At 44.3% G+C, this 13,715-nt stretch overlaps 1 protein-coding gene and 1 pseudogene across 1 annotated transcript; one reads left to right on the top strand and one right to left on the bottom strand.

The window, feature by feature from the left end:
* Positions 1-509: 509 nt before the first annotated feature.
* On the bottom strand, positions 510-1,078 carry LOC101610722 (histone deacetylase complex subunit SAP18). Its single transcript, XM_004661809.2, has one exon. It carries the CDS (start codon positions 1,037-1,039, stop codon positions 578-580), a length of 462 nt encoding a protein of 153 aa, XP_004661866.2. The 5' UTR covers positions 1,040-1,078; the 3' UTR covers positions 510-577.
* Positions 1,079-2,395: 1,317 nt separating this feature from the next.
* On the top strand, positions 2,396-3,615 carry LOC101611015 (annotated as a pseudogene).
* The last annotated feature ends 10,100 nt before the right edge of the window (positions 3,616-13,715 follow it).

Genomic DNA, 13,715 nt, shown 5'->3' on the forward strand with positions numbered 1-13,715 from the left:
ACCAAAAATAAGCTTTTAAAAAAAAGGGCTGGGGAGATGACTCACTGATTAAGAGCAGTTGCCACTTAAGCATGAAGGCCATAGAGGGCCCAAGATGGCCCAAGTTTGATTCACCAGCATCCATTTAAAAATCTGGATGCAGGATTGGACAGATGGTTTAGAGGCTAAGACACTTGCCTGTGAAACCTATGGATCCATGTTTGACTCTCCAGATCCCACATTAGCCAGATGCACAACTGTGAGGCAAGTGCAAGGTTGCACATATCCACTAGGTAGCACAAGCATCTAGAGTTCGATTGCAGTGGCTGAAGCCCTGTCACAACAATGTTCTCTGTCTCTCTCAATCTCTCTCTCTCTCAAATAAAAAAATAAATCTTGAAAAGCTGAATGCAGCCACCCACACCTGTAACCCCAGTCCAGTGGAACACAGAGAACAGAGACTTGTTGGGGTTTGTTGACCTAAAATGACAGATCTGAGTTGAGGAAGAGACTCTCTCTTTTTTTTAAAAAAAAAGAATATGTAAATTTATTTTACATAACTGCCTGAAAAATAAAATTCAAGAAGTAAATAGAGTACTTAATATGGTCTCAAACGCCCTGAAGGAGGTGGTGCTCGATTTGGAGGGGTGATTGCTATGTCCAAGTAATCGCCAATTTGGAACTTCTGTGACTGCAGTGTCATGGAATCATCAGTCCCCTTTCTGCCAGACATGGTGCTGCCAATCTCCTTGACTCGATAACCAGGTCTCTTAAGATCCATAAAAACAATTGCAAAATTAAAGTGTGTGCCCTTCTTTCTAGCTTCTGGGTAGACTTCTTTCACTAAACTAGTCAGTTCTTTCAAGGTTGCATCCATCCAAGTGTAGATCTGCAGCTCGCTGGAGGGCACGTTTCCGTGGGAGAACTCGTCCATGCGGTGGTGGCGGCCGTTGTTGGTGGTGAAGACCCTCAGCAGCAACGGGCATGTCTTCTCGCGGTCAATTGGCTTCTCAGGCTCCTTCTTAATTTCCTCCTGTGTAACGCGCAACTCCACCGCCATCTTCCTCCCCCGGCCCGCGAGACGCTCGCCCTGACCTCCGACCCCGGGCGAGCATGAGCACTGAGTCCGAGACTCTCTTAAGGAAATTTATACATAAGTAATAAAAGAAGGAACCCAACTGTCCTCCTCTGGTCTTAACACACAGGCACATAGGATGTGCACATTTGCACACACACACATAGCTATACACCACACCACACATACTATATACATGTGTGCACAAGTGCATGCATGCACCAAAAATAAATATCAAGATAGGACACCAAACCTGAACCCTAAGAAACCACCAGACAGCCTGTTTGTATGTGGCTTCTTCCATCAGCAGTGAGACATTAGAACACATACTAGTGTTGTTTCCTCCATTGGCCATGTGACCGAGTGAGTCTCTCACTGAGACTGGGCACAGTTTACACCACTTAACACACACAACAATCGACAAGATAAGAGGCTCAGCCTTCCCAACACCACACACGCTATCCATTTGGGAGGGAGTCTTGACAAGAAACAGTGGCTGGAAGAAAAATTTGGAAAGCTCCAGTTAGCTTGACACATGGGCTTCCTGAGTTTGGGGAGCTGGAGGCTGGAACTATGGTCACATGCACAGAGGTGTGGAGAGTGCCAAGGCAGCAGCAGAATGAAAGGACTGCTAAAGTATTCTGAGTGAAATCTCAAGAGAGTGTATCAGACTGCATCTCCAGGCTGCCAAACAGAGCACAAAGTCTGGCTGTGTTTCTGAGGTGTCACCCTGTAGCAAAGCCACCCATATCCATACAGCTGTGTGCAAGCTAAGGCAATAACTTCTTTTTTATGTTAAGGGAGCTCACAGTTAAAAGTTTGCCTCAGGGCTGGAGAGATGGCTTAGCAGTTAAGCACTTGCCTGTGAAGTCCAAGGACTCCAGTTGGAGGCTCGAATCCCCAGGATCCACGTTAGCCAAATGCACAAGGGAGTGCACGTCTGGAGTTTGTTTGCAGTGACTGGAGGCCCTATCACACCCATTTTCTTTCTCTCTCTCTCTCTCTCTCCCTCTCCCTCCCTCCCTCCCTCCCTCTCTCTCTCTCTCTCTCTCTCTCTCTCTCTCTCTCTCTCTCTCTCTCTCTCTGTGGCTCTCAAGTTAATAAATAAAAGTACCAATTTTTTTTTAAGTTTGCGGCTTCTCGGGCAGCTGTGGCTGGGTTGGAGCGCTGAGCGCGCCGGGGCGGTAAAGAGCTTTGCACGCCGGGGCGTGGGTGGGGGACCCTCCCTCCGGCTCCAGGCTCCGTCGGCCCTCCGGTGTCCTCTCTCTTCTCGGTCCGGCCGGCACCCTGGCCGTGGGCACCTGCGGGGCGGGCGGCGCCGGGCCGCTGGGTGGTGGTGGTGGAGGCGGCGGCGGCATGAAGGTCACGTCGCTCGACGGGCGCCAGCTGCGCAAGATGCTCGGCACGGAGGCGGCGGCGCGCTGCGTGGTGCTCGACTGCCGGCCCTACCGGGCTTTCTCCGCGTCCAACGCGGCTCGCTCAACGTCACCTGAGCTCGGTGGTGCGGCGCAGGGCCCGCGGCGTGCTGCCCGAGGAGGCGGCGGCGTGGCGGCCGCGGCGGAGCTGGACCCGGGCAGCCGACGCTGGCAGAAGCTGCGGGAGGAGAGCTCCGCGCGCGTCGCGCTCACCTCGCCGCTGGCCTGTCCGCCCGCCGGCCCGCGGGTCTACTTCCTCAAGGGGGGATGTGAGACCTTCTACTCACAGTATCCTGAATGTTGTGTGGATGTAAAACCCATTTCACAAGAGACGGTTGAAAGTGAGAGAGCACTTCTCGGCCAGTGTGGAAAGCCCGTGCTCAGCGTCAGTTACAGGCCGGCTTACGACCAGGGTGGCCCAGTGGAGATCCTTCCCTTCCTCCACCTTGGAAGTGCCTACCACGCATCTAAGTGTGAGCTCCTCGCCAACCTGCCCATCACAGCCCTGCTGAACGACTCTCTGAGACCTGGGCAACGCACGCACTCTACAAGTGGATCCCTGTGGAAGACAGCCACACAGCTGGCATTAGCTCCCATTTTCAGGAAGCAATAGACTTCAGTGACTGTGTCAGAATGGCAAGATCCTGGTCCACTGTGAGGCTGTGGTCTCCTGGTCACCCACCATCTGCATGGCTTACCTCATGAAGACCAAGCAGTTCCGCCTGAAGGAGGCCTTTGATTACATCAAGCAGAGGAGGAGTGTGATCTCTCCCAACTTTGGCTTCATGGGCCAGCTCCTGCAGTATGAGTCTGAGATCCTGCCTTCCACGTCCACCCCCCAACCACCCCCCTGCCAAGGGGAGGCAGCCGGCTCCTTGTTGCTACATCACTTACAGACACTGAGCCCTGACGTGCAGGGTGCCTACTGCACATTCCCTACCTCGGTGCTGGCACCAGTGCCCACCCACTCAGCAGTCGCAGAGCTCCACAGGAGCCCTGTGGCCACAGCCACATCCTGCTGAGATCCTGGTGGAGGTAGCAGCCTGGCCCTAAGAGCAACTGTGATTTTGTTTTCTTTCTTTCTTTCTTTCTTTCTTTCTTTCTTTCTTTCTTTTCTTTCTTTCTTTCTTTCTTTCTTTCTTTTTTTTTTTTAACTTGTGGACATTTCATACCTGTGCAATACTGAAGACCTCTCTCTGTTCCGCTGCCCCAGTGAGATGGTGAGTGGTCACCAGGCTTGCATATGAACTTCAGACTGACCTCGAGATGGGTTCTTGGGACCCGAGGAAGGACAAGCCATAATGATAGCACAGCGTGTGCTAACTACTGTACTTCCAGAGACCCTCTGCCCATTCAGGACCACCCAGTCCTTGCACCTCAGTAGTTCGCCTTTTCATTTCAAGCATAAGGCAATAAAAACCCGCAGCGACAAGGGGACGAGAAGCTGCTGGGTCAAGAGAAAAGGCCAGGGTGAAGCCAATTCACTTTGAAGGAAGCACAATTTCCACCTTGGGTTTTGAACTTTAATGATCTTGATGTCTGTTCTCTGTTGCTTCAGGGCATAAGCTGATCAGGAAAATAACCCTACTGGGTTTGTGGGGACACGACTATATGCCAGTTCAAACACAGAAGTGTTTTTGAGATTCCATTTTGGAGTCCAGTGGAGGCTATAAGGAGTAAGGCATGGACTCTTCTGGGTTTCTTTTTTCATGGTGGGTTCTCCCTTGACCTTGAACTTTGGCATAGTTTGTATTCATACTTGAACCTGTCTCGTTGCATCTCTCCTCAAAGCAACTGCTGTCATTTGAAGAGAGTTTTTCAGACCCTGGGCAAAAAAAAAAAAAAAAAAAAAAAAAAAAAAAGCACCCTCTGAGGTGGTGACAGTGGATGTCCATAGACGCAGGGTACACACTGAGTTCTGGGCCAGGGACGTTGAGAAGTTGTTCCTCAATTTGGTGTCCTGTGTGCTTGTGTGTTGTCTCTTATGACACTTCTTTTCTCCCTGCCCCTGGGGCTTGTCTTCAAGTTCCTGACTATTGGGATTTGCATATTTTGCAATCTGGTACTACTTCTGTCTATAGGTTATTTCCCCAGGGGAAAAAGCAATAATTTCCTCAGACCCAAGTGAATGTGAAGAAAGCAGTATGTTACTGATTTGTTTTGTTGTTTTTTATAGTGCAAAATAAAAATAGCAAAAGATTAAAAGAAAGTTTTTAAGTTTGCCTAAGTCTCAAAAGAGACTCTGCACTTACATTTTTAAACAGAGTTGGGACTGTTAAAGCCTATGGAGACGAAGAATGGATAGTATGGCTTAAACGTGTTATCTTTGGAGGACTGGGAAATGGCTACATGGTTAAAGGCTCGAAAAGCCTTACTGGCCTGCCCCAACACCAACATAAAACCAGACTCTGAGTTTTGTTTCTATTTCTAGAAGTTTCTCATCTATTTTGAATCCTGTGATGGTTTAATTCAGGTGTCCCTCATAAACTTAGGTGTTCTGAATGCTAGGTTCCCAGCTGATGGAGATTTGGGAATTAATGCCTCCTGGAGGGAGTGTATTGTTGGGGGCGGGCTTATGTATGTTATAGCCAGTTTCCCCATGCCAGTGTTTGGCACACTCTCCTGTTGCTATTGTCCACCTTATGTTGGCCAGGGGGTGATGTCCACCCTCTGCTCATGTCATTTCCCTGCCATCATGGAGCATCTCCCTCGAGCCTGCAAGCCAAAATAAACCTCTTTTTTTCCCACAAACTGTTCTTGGTTGGGTGATTTCTACCAGCAATGCAAACCTGACTGCAAGAAGTCCTTTCCTAGAAAGCAGCTGGTTAAGGCACTTGCCTGTGAAGCCTAAGGACCCAGGTTCGATTCCCCAGTACCCATGTAAGCCAGGTACACAATGTGGTATATGCACCTGGAGTTCATTTGCAATGGCTGGAGGCCCAGTGTTCCCATTCTCTCTCTATCTGCTTTTCTCTCACTCTCTCCCTCTCTCTCTCTCTCAAATAAATAAATAAATATTTTTAAAGTTCATAGAGAATGGACCATTCTGGACCCTTCAAACCACAGTTGAGGGTGAATGAGAACCCCAAGTCTGGGAATTATGCATTTAAGAAACTTTGAACCTCTGGCTAACTGGGAGACTGAGAAAATACACAGTTGGCTGGAAGTAGGGAGGGCTCTGGTAATTCATCCAAAACACTGCAGTGGGCCAAGGCAGTTAACCCCTACCTTTGCAAACAGCCTTCCATGCTCTCTGTGCCCTGCTCAACACACGCACACACACAAAAATCTCCTGGTTAGTACTTTTAATAGATAATCAGCCTAGGATACCTTCAATTACAGATACAGACAGTCCTAACACTTAAACCACCCCCCAAATCAAATCAGCCCTCATTTGAGTCTCCCACCTTCTGGAGCTCTTATCCATGTAACAGATGCTTTCTTGCTTGTCTGATGTTTTTGCTTGGGCTATATCTCCGAATCCTGCCTAATAAAGCCTATTATGCACTTTTCTACTGGCCTTACCACTCTCTGGGCAAGAACAACTCTGGCACAGTACACTGAGACCAAACAGCTGCTCCCACCCACTTCACAGTCTCTCAACACTAAGGTCCACAAAACCCTCCCAGTTTCATCTGATGACCCCAGAGTAGCCTATGGTGCTTACCAAGTGAGTTCTGGTTTGCTGGTTTGGGATTCTTCTGGTTGAAGATCCTTCAGACTCTGTCCTGTTGCTCTCTCTTCTTCTTCATCATAGATGTTGATACAGATCTTGTAACTTTTGGCAATTTGTTGCTCTTTAAGTACTGTGAAGGCATGCTCTCCATAGACTGGGGTGTTTTATTAAAACTGAATTTGCAGCTTCAGTCCCTAGCAGGCAGACTCCTTCTACAGGGGGCATGTCACAGAGGCAGATCTGAATTCCAGCTGCAGTTAGGCAGAGAGATCTGCAGCTCTGGAGATGCTGCTTTCTGATGGTTCATGCTGCTGCTTTTTGGTGCTTGCTGGCTGGTGGAGGTTTCTCTCTCTGCTTAGATTTATGAATAGAAACCAGCTTCTTCCACCATTGATAGAACTCTTCCTGAATCTGTAAACTTGAAATAAACCCATTTCTCCCATAAACTGTGTTTGGTTGGATATTCATCCTAGCATTGTAGAACTGTTTAAGACACAGGGTCAGATAGATTTCCTGCTGAACTCTATGAAACTTTTAAAGAAAATCTAGTATCAACATAGATCACTGAGCATTCTCTAGAGTAACATACTAATAGAATAAATATGTATTGGGGCTGGAGGGATTGTTTAGTGGTTAAGGCATTTGCCTGCAAAGCCAAAGGACCCAGGTTTGATTCCAAAGGACCCATGTTAGCCAGATGCACAAGGGGATGCACGTGTCTGGAGTTTGGTTGTAGTGGCTGGAGGCCCTGGCATGCCCATTATCTCATTCTCTCTCCTTCTTTGTCTATCAAGTAAATAAATTAAAAATAAAATATTTTTTAAAAGGTGGAGGGAGACCTAATCAAAATGTAAGAGGATGCAAATAAATCATATGGAATCCTTCAGTTTTGGACAATAGAACACTCAGGAGCCATAGATCATTGTTAGAAAATTTTCAGTGCCAGGGATGGGATACTTCCAGTGAGTTGTTGGCCAGAGAGGTCCCTGATGCCCCCAAAACATTATAGGTCATTGCCGAGGCCCTTGTTTTCCCATCAGGAATTGAAGGTAAGACCCTATTGCTGAAGACTCCACATACTTGGACTGCAAGGCCACTGAGAAATCCCACTGGAACTGAGCTGATAACCTCCTCCATGTAGATCAGCTGACAGAAAGCTGGAAGAAGCTATTCTACATGTAGTTCAATGGTAGAAAGAGATACCACCAGTGAAGATACTCAAAAGTGGACACTGCAAGACTTATAATTGGCCAGCCAGGCCAAATGAGCCAATGGGTACAATAATGGCATGGCTGTCATGGTGGAAACCAATTGCCCTCCAATTGGACTGGAGGCCCACTCCATGGGAGGCAATACATCCCTGATACTGAAAAGTTAAAACAGGGGTTGCCAAGCATGGTGGTGCACGCCTTTAATCCCAGCATTTAAGAGGCAGAGGTAGGAGGATCGCTGTGAGTTCGAGGCCACCCTGAGTCTACATAGTGAATTCCAGGTCAGCCTGAGCTCAAATGAGACCCTACGTTGAAAAAAAAAAATACAAAGCCGGGCATGGTGGCGCATGCCTTTAATCCCAGCACTCGGGAGGCAGAGGTAGGAGGATTGCCATGAGTTCAAGGCCACCCTGAGATGACAGAGTTAATTCCAGGTCAGCCTGGACCAGAGTGAGACCCTACCTCGAAAAACAAAAGAAAAAAAGAAAAAAAATACAAACCCCCAAACACACCTTAGAAAAACTGAGAACATTTCACCCAAAATCTAGAATGAGAAAGGTGCTCACTCTCTATACTACTACTCAATATAGTGCTCAAAGTATTAGCCAGAGCAATAATGTGAAAGAAAGATAGAAAAGGTATGAAAATGGAAAGGAAGATCTCAAACTATACCTAATTGCAGATGTCATGGCTCTGTACTTAAAAGACCCTGTGGACTTGATGCACTTAGCTCCATGTTACTGGGACATACATTCAACCAGACACAATTTATGGGAGGAAGGGGTTTATTTCAGGCTTACAAAATCCAGGGGAAACCTTGTCAATGGAAGAAGAAACTGCTCACTCCATCATCATCAGCATAGCAGAGAGAGAGATAAAAGCAACGCCAGCAAGCATGAACCACCAGAGCTTCCACTGCTCTGAACACACCTAGTAGGGCTGGACTCAGATCCTCCCCTGTTATAGTTAGTTCCTCATTGCTAGGATGAACATCACACCAGAAACAGTTCATGGAGGAAGAAATTTATTTCAGGCTTACAGAGTCCAGGGGAACACTATCAATGGCTTCCTTTAATAGATCCAAGCAGAAAGACATCACCAACAGCCAGTGCCACACAACACCAAAAGCCAGAGCTTAAGCTGCTCTCCACATACCTTTGGGCTGAAATGAGATCCACCCCCAAACACACCTTAGAGCTGGACCTCAGGATCTGCTCCTAGTGACACCTCCTCCAGCAGACTGAGCCTGTGGGGCCATACATACAGATATATCACATTTAAACTATCATAGGACTCCACCAGAAAACTTTTAAACCTGATAAACATTTTAAGTATGGTTGCAGAATACAAAATTGGGTACTGAAAAATCAGTACCTTTTCTAACATAACAATTATGAATTTTCTGAGGAAGAAATTAGAAGAAGATCCCAATTGTAAGATCTTCAAAAGATGATTAAAATATGGGCGTGGTGGCCCATGTCTTTAATCCCAACAATTGGGAGGCAGAGGTAGGAGGATCACCATGAGTTCAAGGCCATGGACTTGGACTGCAGAGTGAGTTCCAGTTTGGCCTGTGGCTAGGGAAGAAGAAGATAGGGCTAGAGAGATGGCTTAGTGGCTAGGTGCTTTCCTGTGAAGCCTAAGGATCCCAGTTTAAGGCTCAATTCCCCATATAAGCCAGATGCACAAGGTGGCATACATGTCTGGAGTTCATTTGACGTGACTGAAGGTCCTGATGCACCCATTCTCTCTCTCCACCTCTTTCTCTCTCTGTCTGTTGCTCTCAAATAAATAAAAATAAACAAAAAATATTTTTTAAAAAGATAAGATATCTAGAAATAAACCTAAAAAAGACCTCTACAATAAAAACTTCAAGTACTGGAGAATGTAATGGGAGATCAAAATACATTCTATACATGTTACATGTACAAAAATAGTCAATAAATAATTTTAAAGACATTGAAAAAATAAATTGAAAAGACACTAGACAATGGAAAGACTTTACATTGCCTGGATTGGTAAAGTAGACTATTAGAAGTATCAATAGATTCATTGCAATCTTCATCAAAATGCTAATACATTCTTTAAAGAATAATTCTAAAGGGATTGGAGAGATAGCTTAGTCACTAAGATAATTGTATGCAAAGCCAAAGGACCCAGATTCAACTCCCCAGGACCCATGTAAGCCAGATGCACAAGAGGCACACATGTCTGGAGTTCGTTTGCAGTGGCTGGAAGCCCTGAGTGCCCATTCTCTGTCTCTTTCTCTCTCCTTCTCTCCCTCTCTCTCTCTCTCTCTCTCTCTCTCTCTCTCTCTCTCTCTCTCTCAAATACATAAGTAAAAATAAAAATATTTAAAAAAGAATAATCCTAAAGTTCATATGGAAACACAAAGGGCCACACAGATAAAAAGACAATCCAAAGCAAAAAGAACACAGCTTAAAACATTACATTATCTGATCTCACACTATTCTTCAGAGCCACAATAACAAAGACATCAAGGCACTGCTACAAAAGCAGACATGCAGTCCCATAAACTAATACTAGAGGACCCAGAGATAAACCAGCATAGCTATGAACACCTAATCTCTGGCCAATGTGTCAAAAATATACACTGGAGGGAGGGAGGGCTTGCTTAGTGGTTACGGTGCTTGCTTGCAAAGCCAAAGGACTCAGGTCCGATTCCCCAGGACCCACAGAAGACAGATGCACAAGGTGGTGGTGGCACACATCTAGAGTTCGTTTTCAGTGGCTAGAGGCCCTGGTGCACCTATTCTCTCTCTCTCTCTCTCTCTCTCTCTCTCTCTCTCTCTCTCTCTCTCTTAAATAAATAAATAAATAAGATGTTTAAAAGATTCTATCTTGGGCTGGAGAATAGCTCAGCAGTTAAAGGCATTTGCTTGCAAAGCTTGATGGCCTGGATTCAATTCCTCAGTAGTCATGCAAAGACAGATGCACAAAGTGGTGCATGTGTCTGGAGATAGTTTGCAACAGCAAGAGACCCTGGTGTGCCCATACTCACTTTCTCTCTCTGACTCTCCCTTTCTCCCTCTCTCGCTCTCTCTCTCTCTCTCTCTTTCTCGCCTCACAAGTAAATAAAAAAGAAAGATTCCATATCACTCCAGTCAGAATGGCTAATGCCAAGAAAAAAAAAATGACAATAAATGCTGGTGAAAATGTAGGAAAAGAAGAACACTTGTTCCCTATTGATGGGAGTATAAACTGGTACAGCCACAATGGAAATCAGTGCTGACGCTTCTCAAAGAAAACTAAAAGAGAACCACATGTAGTTTAACTATTCCACCCCTGGGCATATCCTCAAAGGACTCTATACACAGAAATATTTGCACATCCATGTTCATTGTTGCTTTATTTACTATAGCAAGGAATTGGAATTAGCCTGAATATCCATCAACAGATGAATGGATAGTAAAAATGTGGTATATATACACAAAGAATTTTATTTAGCTTCAAATAAAAGATGTATTTTGGGGGGCTAGAGAGATGGCTCAGTGGTCAAGGTGCTTGCTTACAAAAGCCTGAAAGGGAGCTGGAGAAATTGCTTAGTGGTTAAGGCACTTGCTGAAAAGTCAAAGGACTCAGCTTCAATTCCCCAGGACCCAAGTAAGTCAGATGCACAAGGGGGTACACGCATCTGGAGTTCATTTGCAGTGGCTGGAAACCCTGGCATGCCTGTTTTCTCTCTCTCTCTCTCTTTCTCTCAAATAAATAAATAAAACAAAAAAAAAATTTAAACTGAAGGGCCAGGTGTGATGGCACATGCCTTTAATCCCAGCACTTGGGAGGCAGAGGTAGAAGGATCTCCGTGAGTTCAAGGCCACCCTGAGACTGCATATTGAATTTCAGGTCAGACTGAGCTAGAGTGAAACCCTACCTCAAATAAATAAATAAATAAATAAATAAACAAACAAACAAATAAATAAATAAAATAGAAAAGCCTGAAGGCCCAGCAGGTTCCATTTCAGAGAAGTCACATAAAGCCAGATGAACAAACTAGCACATGTGTCTAAAGTCTGTTTGCAGTGTCAGGAGGCCCTGGTGTCCTGAAGCCATCTCAATATTTCTCTCTCCCTCTCTCTCTCTCTCTCTCTCTCCCTCTCTCTCTCATATGTGATCCTAGCTTGTAATTGTTATACATGTGTATTATGTGGAAAAAGGTACATATATAAGCCAAGAGACTAGAAAGGAGCACATGAGGTGGGAAGGTGTTAAGGAAGTGGAGTTAGGAGGCTGACAGAGCACATGTCATACAAACTGGAAGGCAGAATATTGGATGTGGAAAAGTGAGGTAGAGATGTGGACAGAGAGACTGGGGAGAGAAGAAGGGAGGGTGGATGAAGAGAATTGATCAATGCTATGGATGTTTGAAAACTGCCATAAGGAAATCTGTTTATTTCATATGCAAGTTATAGGCAAGTGTCAAATAAGTAGATAAATATAAAATGTTTAAAATAAATAAATAAATAAATAAAGGATTAAGGAAAGATTTATTGGTGTTGCTAAGACAAAACATTTTTTTCCTTTTGTCATACCTGTGCCTCTACTAGACCTGTAGATATCTCTGGGATTCAAGCAAAAAAGCTTTATAATGAAGCAATAATGAAGAATATACTATAGGTTTCAATTTGTCTTTCTAGTATTGTCTCATAGCACTTCCTTCACCATAGCTTACATTACGTTCCTCTAATCATCTCAGTTACCTGTGTACACACCCATGTAACAACCTCATGGATCTCCACATTGTTCTTTATGCGCTCTCTCCACCTAATGACCTTCCTTTCCAGTTCTACTCTCCTCTCCTCTTATCTTCTCTATATTTCCATAGAAAAGTCTCATCTTCAGGCTAAGAAAATACATTCAAGTTACAGAAGTTATACATGGGTGGTTGAATTTGACATAAATCCATATACCAACAATGAAATTATCTCCAGGGTAACTTTCCCTACAGTTATTCATGCCTACAATGGGGTTTTAGGCTGCCTCACTGGGGAAGCTAGAGGGGTCCTCTGTCACCAAGAAGCAGCCAAACTAAGTGTAACCCATAAGACTCCTTCATGAGATTGAAATTTTTCAGTCAAAATAAGTTCATTTTAAATGACATGATTGAATTTGCAAAAGTACATCTTCTGAAGTCTAGAACTAGATTAAAGCACAAAGATATATCTGACAAAATAGAATTCAAAACAAAATTAATCAGAAAGAGACAAAGGTCAGTTCATACTTGCCAAGGGAGCAATTTCTAAACATATGCACACCAAAAACAGGAGCACCCTAATTTTATAAAATAAAAATTGCCAGTTATAAAGTGAGAGATAAAGTCCAACATACTAATAGTGAATGACTTCAGCACTCAACTATCACCAATACACAGGTCATTTAGGCAAGAAATAAACAGAACAAGAAAGGAGAAAAAAGACACCTTAGATCAAATGGACCTAAGAGACATTTATAGAATATTTAATGAGGGCTGGAGAGATGGCTTAGCAGTTAAGCGCTTTCCTGTGAAGCCTGAGGACCTCAGTTCGAGGCTCAATTCCCCAGGACCCACGTTAGCCAGATGCACAAGGGGGTGCACGTGTCTGGAGTTCATTTGCAGTGGCTGGAGGCCCTGGCATGCCCATTCTCTCTATTTCTATCTATCTGCCTCTTTCTCTGTCTGTTGCTGTCAAATAAATAAATAAACAATAATAATAAAAAAAATTTAAAGAATATTTAACGAAACTCTGACCACCAGACATATGTCATAGCTCTCTCTCTATATATATCTGTCATCTATCTATCTCTCACACACATTTATATACACACCATAATATAAAAAATTAAAATTGGAAATAAATTTGCAGCAACATGGCACTGGAAGGCAAAGTGCTGAGTGAAATAAATCAAGCACAGAAAGATCATACTATATGTTCTCACTCACATATGGGAACTAAAATAATTGATCGCAGAAAAAGAAAACATGGCTTTGCAGCTAAGGTGCTTAGCTGTGAAGCCTAAGGACCCAGGTTCAGTTCCCTAGTGCCCACATAAAGCCAGATGCATAAAGTGGCACATGCATCTGCCATTTATTTGCAGTGGCTAGAGACTTAGTGCCACCATTCATTCTCTCTCCCATCTTTCTCTCTCTCCTTACAAAGAAATAATTAAAAAAAAAAACAGAACAGTGGTTACTAGAGGGTAGAAAGAGTAGGGAGATGGGAATAGAGAGGTTAAATAACAAATACAGTTAAACAGTTCTATAGCATAACAGGGTAACTACAAGATACAGCATTTACTACGTATCTTAAAATACCTAGAAAAGTCTGAATTCTTCTAACACATAGAAATAATAAATATTT

Source organism: Jaculus jaculus, chromosome 7, assembly GCF_020740685.1.
Source record: "Jaculus jaculus isolate mJacJac1 chromosome 7, mJacJac1.mat.Y.cur, whole genome shotgun sequence".
NCBI lineage: Eukaryota > Metazoa > Chordata > Mammalia > Rodentia > Dipodidae > Jaculus > Jaculus jaculus.